The following is a 12,240-nucleotide window of genomic DNA, read 5'->3' as shown; positions in this document are numbered from 1 at the left end:
GAAAGGGCATGTCCATTTTATCTCACGAGGGTCTGGGGGCAGTACGATGCTTTTTTACCTTTGCACAGTTCAGCAGCAATACTTGGACCTTTGAAGTATCCCTTCTCAATCTCCTATTTGATGATACAGAGAGGTCATTTCTGACATTGTCCAGGATGCAACCTACTGCTTCCTCCATCATCTCCTGTGCTGTCACATCACCTAACGATGACACGTCACTACCACCACCGCAGGTCGCTCTTTTGACTTGCCACTCCTGGCACGCTACTTCACAAAACCCCTCCGGCCCTCATATCTTCACGGGCGAACAAAAGTCTCTACTAATCTCTGTGTAGTTCAGTTTTGTCATTAGACAAAGAGTTTTTCTTTTTAGGGGGAAAAAGGGGGGGCAGGTGGATTTCTCATGTAGACGATGACCCACTGCTCTGCTTCATGAAGACCCGTCTCGCCAGCTTGTGCAGGCTCATGCCAGCGGCTTTTCCTCTTCGACCGCTTCTCAAGAGCCTGGATTTCTGCCCGCTCCTTCTTGCGGATCTCTCGCACCAGGGTGTGGAACACGTCGTCGACAAAGTGCCGCAGGGCGGCCGACGTTTCGAAGAAAGGACAGTTGAATTCGCGGGCCAAGGCGTGGCCTTCTTCGGTAGACACCTGTTGCGACGAAAACAAGATGGAAACTGTTAGTCAGTTCGCATTGGCAGTGTGGGCATAACATAGTGCACTCATAATCACACACAATCCCACTTTCAGTTCTCACCGCTGTGACAAAACTGTCACATGAGTTGCACTCTCCAGGGTTTCATGGTACTAGATTCTGCCCAACCCCGTCAAGAGTTGCATTATCTATTATCAACTCTCTAGCATAAGCTGTAAATATGATGTTAAATGCTGCTCATTTCAATTGATAAACCTTCGAAGTCACACTTCAAGTTCATTACCAGCACAACCCACGTCTCTTCACACATAGAAGGCTATCAACGAGGTAACAATGTTGAGGCATTTGCCTTACAACAAACGATTTCTAGTATACCATGTGTGTGCAGAGTGAAGGAAAAGCCAATGTTCCTCCCTCTTTGACATTTGAGTAAACATTCTCCCCAAAAAAGAGAACAAATTCTATTTGCACTAAACAGGAAGGATGTTTTCTGGACTTGCAATATCCATTCAGGCACAGCAAGCAGAAGCATATGACATATTATTATGCAGTGCATCATATTGAGGCCACACAAGGTAAAGGTTGTTCAGAGTTTAAAAGTCTGGAACATGAAAAAAATGAAAGCCTGGGAACAGCTCTGAAACTAGTTGGTTTGGTGGTACCTGGGCAATCGAGTCTCGCATTATCTTCTGAGCCTATCAATAGAAGGACGAGTGACAATACTGCCATTGTAGCGATAATAGGATTGAAAGTTACATATCGTGGGTTGCCATGCATTCACACGGGATATTCCCTGAAATACCACAACAAAACAAGAGCCCTCCACAAAGCTGAATCTTGGCAAAGGCAATCACATATCCTATCATGTCTGCAATGTCATAAAAATTTCAATGGGGTGACATGCCCTTTTATCAAAGGTTCTGGATTCTGAAAGATGTGATCTAAACTAATTCCACAGATGATTCAAAACTTTCCCTGGCTTTCTTCCAACATCCCCTGAAAATACAATTGAAATAAATTGTTTGCTTTGTCAAAATGTTGCCTCACTTGCCAAACAAACAACAATAGAAATACACAAGAACTAATACTAAAGGTATAATGAAGAAAAAAAATCCTGCCCGTTGGAGGTTCATATGAGGCAAATACAGAATACTTCAGTTCTTTTGATTGAATGCAAATTTGATTAGGGATTAGGATACCTTGAAAGGGTGGGTTTTCAGATTCCATGAAAACTCTTTTGTATGACATATCTAGACATTGGAATGAGCCTTCTCACTGACCTCTACCAAAACAAAACATTCCACATATACAATCTCCATATTTGTCAATCAAACATGCACCACTTGGTGTGCTTACACGCAAGAGCACATACAAGTACTGGTATATGCACATATCAAGACTGAAGTAAATACACTGATGAACTTAGAGGCTCTATCCCCTCATTTTTTTTTTTTCTGAAGGTCATATTGTTCATTTTGCGAACACGTACCCAGAATCAAGCAAAGCCGTATTTGAAAGCACTGTGACGTCAAGACTAGCAAAAAAGTAAATCAAGGTCTATGTTTGGGTGAAACGTGATTTTAAGAGTTTAAAAAGAAAAAAACACATATACAGAACAACCCTCCCACCCCCCCCCCCACACACACACCTTGATCAGCATGTAACCTCTTGCTGAATGCTTTTGTTTTTGTTTTGTTTTTAAGCTCTTTCATAATCATACTCTCTTACATGGTGGTGTATGTTCTTAACAGCAGCAGTGACTGAGGGAGATTTACCCCCATTCACACAAGGTCCGGCATTACAGGGAAAGTCCTGCGCAAGACTTTGAGACTTCTCCTTCAAAACCATAGTGTGGATGCCCACCACAACTTCTCCCAGTGTCACTGCATAGGTTGTAACGTTCGGGGATAAAATTTGCAGGGGGAGAGTGACAATGGCTTGTACTTTACTGGTGCCCAGCTGTATTCCTCAATTGCCCGCTTATGTGAACTTTGGCGACAAATGGCAAGGGCTCGCCCTACACCCCCAATAACCCTCATTGCTCTGGGACAGATGAGAGTAGTGTAGACTGTTAGTCGTTAACATGGTACGATCTCTCCCAACTGTCCCCGTGACCGAACCAGTGTGAACGTGGGATTAAGGAGGGGCTAACAAAGGAGTTCATCAGAATAGATGAAATTAAAACACACTTACCACTCTCATCTGCTCGAGGTCGTACTTGTTGCCGACGAGCACAATGGGGATGTCCTCGGTGTTGCGGACTAGCGCTCGATCAGCTTCTTGAACTCTGCTGCCTCCTGGAAGCTCCTCCGGTCCGTGATGGAGTAACAGATGATGAAGCCCTCTCCCCTTCGCATGTACTGGTCCCGCATCGCTGTGAACTCAGCCTGGGGTAGATGGACAACGAAACGATTGCATTTAGTAATATTCAAATTCTGTGATTCATTCATCCAAAGTCTACAGAGGTGTGAAAAGCCTGGCATGTGCTCACTTGTAAAACAGCATATTTGCATATAGAGTTTGACAGCATTGGCAAAGATACAGCCACGAAATGCATTTGCATTGTTCTTTATGCAAAAGTCAAGAGTACTAAAAGTACTGCACACATACTGGTAGTTACCTTTTGATATTAAACATTTTTATCTGAACACTTTAAAAAGTGCAATCAAAGCAGTACACCTATACAAGGATTAATGTTGATGATGCACAAGAATGAAGCTTAAAATAATAACAGTGAAGATTACATCACAAGCAGAACATATTATATGTCATTATATAGGCCTATAAAGTACAAATCATAAGCATTCCAGCAATTGAAGGGGAAAGGGCATAATGTGTTCCGTGGGTCTTTGGTCCCCCCCCCACCCCCATTTTAATTTTAGCACTGCTGGTGCTCTTCCATTTACACCTCTTTGTCCTACCTCCCCCACCCCCCCCCCCCACATGCACACATACACAAACATATATAATTATGCATACTAGATACAAAAAATGTATGCCAGGTCAGATGCATGCATCCCCACACACACACTCTCTCCTCTAGCTCCTCCCTCAGTTTTCTACCTCCCTCCATTTTATTTCCCTCCCTCAAGTTCCCACTCTCTCTCTTGCCTTCCACTCTCACATCTCCCAGGGACCTACTTCACTGCTCCTCCTCCCCCCCCCCCCCACTCTTCATCTCCCCCACCCCCCCCCCCACCCCACTCCATCGAAACCAGAATCCAGGCCAGCCAGAGCTTCAGTTCAATGTCACCCATCAACCCACACCAGAAATATAATCACCTCACCGCCCGCTTTATGCTGGGCAAGCGAGACAGCTATGGCAACTGCGGCTCTGTGCATATGTATGTGTGTCTGTGTGTAAGCGTGTGTGTGCATGGTTGTGTGTATGTCTGTGTGTGCATGCGTGTAGATGTACAGACAAGGGGATAGGACAAGTACACTGTACTACAGGCTGTGCCTGTTAACTAGTAACTTGAAGAATGATGTCAGATTTTTAGACAGATTGACCTGTTAGCAGAAAAATCTTTACAGAGAGAATGAGAAATGAGAAAGAAGACATGAAAGAGAAGACAAAATGAGGTACAGAAATTTGTGGTACAAGAGGTAGAAAACACGACAATTATGTAAGTGTGAGGTGGACATTGTTGCATCAACAAAAGACAGCCATAACACCCTGTGAAATGGGGAGAAAAGACCTAGCAATATGGGGAAAAATACAAGAAAGAGATAGAAAATGTAGTGTTAGGAGCTACAAAGGTTCTAGGAATATCACACAAAAGCAGAAGGAATATAAAGCAGAGTAAATGAGCTCATGTACAGTACATCCTCAACAAAGGCAGCTCATCGACTAATGATCGTGCAATAAATATTCATGCAGAATCTTCCTGCTCCAGGTCATGTATTTGAGTTTGCCCAGCATATCTAGGGCAGTGCATGAAGGCAGCAGGCAGTCGCAGGCTCTCTACCACTGTACACTCATTCCCGTACAATACACAAGCCTATAGATCTCTGGCTATGCCTGAATAACACTCCCAGTACGAGTCCTACACTACTGCGTGCACCACACACAGAGGCCCTGGCTGCACACGAATAATGCCGTACGTACGGCCTTCGTACACAGCACACAATAGAAGCATCAATCGGTTGCCTCTCCCCAACACCCCCCCTCCCCCCAAACCATTCATTGTCAGTCTTCTTGATTGTAAGCATTCCCGACTCTCCCCATTTTTCATCATCCCCTCCTTTTGATGTTGTTGTAGACTGCTGATGAATCATACCATCATTGTCATCTTGGAGGTTGGTAGCAGCATCAAAAGAAGCTTGCTTGTCCAACTGTTGTACGTTGTATCATCTCTCTTTCCAGGGATTGTTTTGTCAAATACCGTACATTGTTTACGTTAGCACAAGAGCTGTAGACACGTTACTCCAGGTTTTACATCGCAGCTCACATTCTGCAAACTTTGGGTGAACAGATGTTGACAATTGAAGTGGCAATGTCCATATTCTTCCTGCTCATATCATTTTTGTCTTTTTAGAGTAGGGCCTATGTGTGTCTCAGTCAAAAAATGAATACTTTGGTAAGTTGAATTTACACTGTTTGGCGGAAAAAAAGAGAAAAAAAAAACTTGTCCAAATTGTATGAAGACAATTTCATCAGTCTTTGAGTCAATGTCATGGATAAGACACATAAATAGATCATATTCGCACAGATTTCAGCCTCCTCTGATTGTCTGTGTGGGAGTAAATCTTGAAACACCATTGTAGAGTCAAGTTTCTGCCTTCAGCCATGGCACTCATGAGGCAATCACCACATATCGACTGTCCGCTATGCTCTTGTTCACAATTCAAACACACACATGCACAAACAAATGTAACCAACAACCTATAGGCCTAGACACTATACGGCGGCTTTTGAAATACAAAAATGTATCTTTCATGATCATGTTTCTGACTCGCATTTCCATATTCATGTTTAGTGCTACAGAGCATTCAGCATTGTTGCAAACTCCACAGCCTTTCACATCCCAAAATAAGTTGAAATAGTGTATACACAGTTATCAGAAGTAAATTGAAGTCATACCATGCTACACCTCCTTGAATGTGTTTTCAAGATTTAACTTTTCGAATTACGGACATGCATCAATAACAAGAGTAGAACTGCTTGGGGAACACTTCCAGATCAAGAGTGATTTAAGACAAGATTTCACGTTTCTAAACAAGTCTAGAAATGACAGGGTTTTTTTTTTTCAATCTGAAAGGGCTTAGTGGGGAGTAGGAAGGATATACACAGCGTCTCCCAAGCTATGGTATGCTGCTAACTCTCCTCTCCCTCCGCTCCCCCCCCCCCCCAAAAAAAAAACAACAACAAAAAAACGCACACACACAAAAACACAAACCAAACAAAAATACACGTACTTTTGTAGATCATTAAAAATTTCGCATTGTATCCAAGCTGGCATGTGATACAGAGTAAAATCTGTCAAGCTTATTCTGCATAAAAATTACGATTCATCTAAAATTGACATCAAGTAACATATTGTCACAGTGAACAGTGATAATGAAGGACTACCTCTTTTGATCACTAACTGTTGCTTTGTCAATGTATTGTATCACCTTCCTCCTGGCAAATGTTACTTTCACTTATAAATGATATCAAAGTCTGCCCTGTTTCCATACCTATTTAATGCCAGCCTGCAGATAAATTTGACTTCTGAAGTAGTGTCATGTTTCCAACAACCATAATTTTTCATAATCACACACAGAATATTTCCTGGAACAACATTATTATCATTATTATTATTATTATTATTATTATTATTATTATTATCATTATCATTTTTCAATCCTGCCCTATGCAACAACTATTGGCTGGGGAACAACTATGGTAGGACTAGGAGTTTCCCACTTGAATTCACCTAACGATGATGTCAACAAGGTGTGTGTGCTTTGCAGTACTACTATTTATGAGTACATCTTCCTGAAAACTTTGAGCAGGGTGATCACATCACACACCACACGTTAGCCTCTCCCTTCCTCAAGTCGGCATCGCGTGCCAACTGCCGCATTTTCCCATGATATCAAGTTTGGCTCGGCAAATCTTCAGGCACACAATCCCCGCACCTCATATATCAGAGCCTGCAAACAAGGTAAAAAAGCCCGTACTCTCTGGTTGCACTGCTTTTCAATAGGAAGGCAGTCTAGAGATTTTCAACAGCTAACTCCAGATGAAAAGATGGTGAGAGAAAAAAAAAAGAAAAAGAGAGGGGGAGGAGGGGGAGAGGGGGGAAGAAGGGGGAGGAGGAGGGGAGTATGGAAAGGGAAGAGAATATGGAGAGAAAGGGAAGAGAGAGGGGGGGGGGGGGAGAGAAATACCACACTCAGATTTTTCACCCTTGAACTCCAAATAGTATCGTGGGAATAGAAGAGTTCAAATTTGCAAGCAGGGGTGCTTGAGGGCAAGAACTCAAAGGCCTTATTTGTTTTGAAGTGATGTGCTTTGTATGCAGTATGCAGCTGAGTTTTAAAAAAAATACTTTCATTTTGACTGGTCTCTTCCTAAAGCATATACTCTCCTCCAAATACTGTGTGCCCCCCCCCCCCCCCCCCCATATCAAGCCTCTAGGACCTACTGTGTATGCTTTGGTATTTTATGCATTGAAATGTACTTTCCAGGAACCAATATGATGGAATTCCCCTATTGCCAGCTTAACATCATCATAATAATCAGGAGAACTCCTATTCTTCTGTAAGCGTACAGACTTTCAGTTTGTCCTAACCACACGGGTAGGATCATGCCAAGTCTGAATGTTCATTGTACTTGTAAGGCATTGTGTCAATATTCTATCAAAATAGTAGACTCTGAACAATCAAAACTACACTTTAGGTACGCGTTGGCACATGCTTTTGAGACCTACATAATTATGTTTCTCTGGTGTGGAAAAGCCCCGGTGGCGAACCTGCAGTATCTTTACAGTAATTAACTAGAAATGTCGCTACAGCGACTGGTTATACCCCCGCCAAACAACATTTCATAAGCTTTGGTCAAAACAACATTTCATAAGCTTTGGTGAAAAAACTGAGGAAGTAGTTAATCCGCAAAATCTTTCCTTGATCTTCTGTCATTAATATGCCGTTACCATGGCAACGTACTTTCGGGTACTGTCGAAAAATGCGTCTTGCACATCTACAACCAAAGGCACACATCTGTACCAAGTTTCATGGAAATTGGGCAAAAACTGAGGAAGTAGTTTGCAACACAAAATTTTCCATCATTTTGGCTCATAATATGTGAGCTGTTACCATGGCAACATACTTTTTGTCACTGTCAAGAAATGTGTCATGCTGACCTATATCCTAAGACAAACATTCAATATGAATTCCATGAGAATTGGAAGAACACTGATGAAGCAGTTTTGCCATGAAGCATTTTGCCCTATATTTTACAAATAACATGCCGTTACCATGGCAACGCACTTTTTGCCACTGCGGAAATATGTGTCTTGCACATTAACATATTCAGATGAACATCTGTACCTAATTTCATAAAAATTGATCAAAAACTGTGGGAGGAGTTCGCGACGCAAGATTTGTACCCATTTTTGCTCATAATATGCCGTTACCATGGCAACATACTTTTAGGTACTGTCAAAAAATACGTCTTGCACATCTACAACCCAAGGCACACATCTGTGCCAAGTTTTATGGGAATCGGTTGAAAACTGAGGAAGTAGTTCGCGACGCAAGATTTGCAACGGACCGACCGCCCGACCGCCCGACCGTCCGCTGATTCCTATATACATGTACCTCCTTCAAACTTCGTTTGGCGGGGGTATAATCAAATCATGTTCACAGATTGGTACTTACATTTGTATCATTTAGCTGTTTAATATCACTTTGTGGGTGTGTGGTTTCTTCTTTCCATTCTAAATCATGTTGTTTGTCATGTGAATAAACTGACACTTTAATTGGAGCGGTCCAGGTGATTTAGGCATACATTAATTGCAAATGCATATGATCTATAATAAAATAGGAATATTTGTAACTCGAGTATTCAAATGTGCCTAACTGAAAGACTGTATCATCTCTTCTATCCCATGTGAGATCACATATCAAGTGAATGTTAAATGCGACCATGCCTCGTAAAAGCATTGAATGTGCACAGTCAGCAACACAAACTTGTACAATGTAGACTCGGATGCACAAAGCATTCCTTTGTTGCAGCAAAATACCTGGTGTCTACAGTACTTCTACCGCCAGTGCTTTGTTGCAATACTAGAGTGTTTGAAGTGTTGTCCAGGGCCAGTACGACTAGTGTACAATGTATATCATAATAGTGACCGCAAATCTTTCACGTCTCATGAAAAGCTGCCTGCATTGTGGAACTCTTGACATGAAATGGACTTTAGATACTACCTATCCCTTACGAAAGCTCTAAAGTGAAAGTGGGGGGAAAAAAGCACTTGTACCAACTGTAGTAGTGTTCCATGGTGAAAAGCCAATCCAGTATTGAGTGGACATTGCTGTTAAAGTGAAATATCAAACCCACATTCACAGCTTGAATCTTATAACTATAGTAGACTCATATGAGCAAAGCTGTATATCATAAGTTTCATTAACATCTGATAAGAAGTTGGAAAGTTATGGCATTTCGCATTTGCAAACTATTCTTTGTGAAACAGTGATGTCAGCCACAATCACAGTATGCCTACAGTGTAATACAATGAGGGCGTAGCATCAGCACCTCAAAGCTCTCTGACCATGGCTGGGTTGTAAAATTAAACTTACAAATATAAGAATTACTTTGTCTTCCATGATTAAGCAACTATTATATGAAAAATCCTTCAATTAAAGTCACCATTGCATACCATCACAAGCTCGTAATGCAAAGAAAGTAATGTTTTTTAAGTTAATTTAATTTTCAAAAAGGAAAATTATTGCAAAGACCTGTGAGGTACACAAGCAAATCGAATTTGCATTCATCTCACATCTCATACACTGTATGATTGTAACAGATAATCTAAATGTCTTGTGAAACATATTAACTGCTGTATTTAATTCATCATTTTCATGAATATAGAGAGTCGGAAACTATTCACGAATTTAACAACAAACAAAAGTATTAACTCTGAAGACAATAGTCTTTGTTCAATTATCACAAGAATTCAACTTTAAAAACCCCCAGTGCACAATTGCTATCATATATATACTAATCAAGATTTAAGAGAGATTTAGGGGAAGGGTGTAGCCAGATTTGGAATCGGATCAAAAAGGGTGTTGAGCGACTCACATAAATTCAACAGGATTACACTGGGCTTAACACCCAATGAGCATTGGGTGTGAACGGGAAGTCAAGTGACTTTAAATCAGTAACACCTACTCAGCACAGATTGGCAACAACGCTACGAGTGCAGCAAGACTGAGCAGGTTCAACAGATCGGTGGCACTGTACAGGGGTGTGCCTAGCAACCCCCATGCACACACACACAAACATACACCCAAGGAAAAGGCTCACAGAATTAAAGCTTCAAGGAATTAAAGAGTTTAACATTCTCGATAATAATCAGACTTCATCTATTAGATCATGACCAAATTATGTTGAAGATTTCCTGTGGGACTAGATTAAAAGAAAAATAAAATGTATTTGAACAATTCAAAAAGAATTTTTGAAATCATGTTTTTCATGTGGATGAAAATAAGCTGCCCACAGGGATGCATAATTTTCCGCTCATTGTACACTATGTATGTGCTCACTGATTATACAAATGTACCACTCTTGTTCAGTGCACACACAGCCTTACATAGACGCATTGTATGGCATTACTTAGTCTACAATATGATAACTAATATATTGGCCTTTTTAAAACTTTCTTATCATCAGTGGCAGCAGTCCTCAGGAAATGAATGCTGATACTTTAGATGGTCCAATTGGAGTCAATTTCGTTTGCAGTATTATTCCTGCATGCGTTATCACAATTTCACTTCCTACTTTTCGAGTAGTCCCGAGTCCTGAGTCTATCTTCAACTCCCTCTCCCCCCCCCCCCCCATCCTTACTTTTTCCACTTCTGCTGTTAAAATTATTTACCTTCCTCGCACAGAAATTCCCCCTTTAAACGTGATGTAAGCAATATCCGAACTAGAATAATGCGCCTTGTTCCCAAATTTCATTGCCAGTGACATCTGTAAGGCCCCAGTCTGGGCTAATCTGCATCATACATTGTAGTCATTAGTATGCTGTGTTGCAGACCATGACAACCTGTTGTTGATGAATTTCACATAGTGACAATTGTACGTAGTGTACAAGTGCAACATTTATTCAGATCATTACACAACATATAAATAGCCTCAGTTGTACATGTATTCACAGTCACATTAACCCGCTGAGGACAGACTGATCTTGCTACAAGATGCATTTTCCATAGACACTTGCCCGAGTATACTCGGGACTCGTCCTCAACGGTTAAAAGCAAACAGTCACTTTTACCTGTCAGTTTAATAAACATGAAATTTACACTGTACCATACAGCAGTTGTTCATGAGGAACTTGTGTTCTTCTGAGTTCTGATCTTTTATCATTTTTCATTCAAATGATGAGTACAACAAATTTAAATCAAATATTTGAATAACTGCATTTAGAATATGAAGGATGCAAAAGAACTTTAGAATGCTGTGGGGCAGTAATTACGATTATTTTCATCATCACTATCATCATCATCATCATCAAAAAAGTTGTGTCTCTCAAACTAGTTGTAGTCACAGTGGCTTGAATTTTGGAGAGAGAAAAAAAAAGATAAGCAATGAGAAAGAGAGGGGAAAAAAGACCCCCCCCCCCCCCAAAAAAAAAAAAAAAAAAAAAAAAAAAAAGAACCTGCAAAACAGGATGTGGCTAATGGGCAACTGAGAAGATTGGAACTTCATAGTGCCAACTGGGCTGTTGAGCGGTTGTCTGGTCGGGTTTTTGATTTGCAAGTCATTGGAACATGAGTGAAGTGTAAGCCCATGTCTGCTTTGAAAACATAAGAGTAGGACAGTCATTGGCAAGTACATTGAGTGTCATCTGTTCAAACACATCTCCTTCAACAATTCTAAGGCAGCCACCTGCAGATAAAAGACCCCCCCCCCCCCAAAAAAAAAAAAAAAAAAAAAATGACTACACATACAATTCCCCAATGGAAGCAACAACAATAAAGAAAAATGAATTGTCCCAGTGCCTATACACAAACTGGTTCGAAAGCTAAGTTAGAATTTCATTAAGTTCTATCTTTCTTTCTTGTTTATAAAGATTTACTTTTAATGTCCTGTTTTACTTGAGTTTAATATTTTAATTAAATGCATTTCGAACATGGACTGGATCTTTTTGTTGCAAAGTTTTAATAAATAGAATAAATATTCTAACTATTTTTGTTTTCCATTTCAGTTTGGTAAAAATACCTTTCCTGGTCATTTGATGAATTGTGCATTTCACAGAAGGTCAAAATCTAAAAATTTCGAAATCTAACTAAGCATCTTTTTGCTTTCATGTCGTATAAACATACGGATTCGGTTTTAGTGCTGCTAATGAAACCATAACAACGAAATCACAAATGTC

The 12,240-nt window shown here is 40.7% G+C and overlaps 1 protein-coding gene across 1 annotated transcript in view; it reads right to left on the bottom strand.

Annotated features, from left to right (window-relative positions):
* Positions 1-401: 401 nt before the first annotated feature.
* LOC139711377 (GTP-binding protein Rit1-like) overlaps positions 402-12,240 on the bottom strand; it is a 33,271-nt gene continuing 21,432 nt past the window's right edge. Inside the window, 4 exon segments of the mRNA XM_071623265.1 lie at positions 402-470; positions 472-648; positions 2,846-2,914; positions 2,917-3,039. Coding sequence (XP_071479366.1) covers positions 402-470; positions 472-648; positions 2,846-2,914; positions 2,917-3,039 — 438 coding nt within the window.

Source organism: Diadema antillarum, unplaced genomic scaffold (assembly GCF_040938485.1).
Source record: "Diadema antillarum isolate AM-2024a unplaced genomic scaffold, OU_Dant_1.0 seq00001652_RagTag, whole genome shotgun sequence".
NCBI lineage: Eukaryota > Metazoa > Echinodermata > Echinoidea > Diadematoida > Diadematidae > Diadema > Diadema antillarum.
This window is presented reverse-complemented; position numbering and strand designations above follow the sequence as displayed.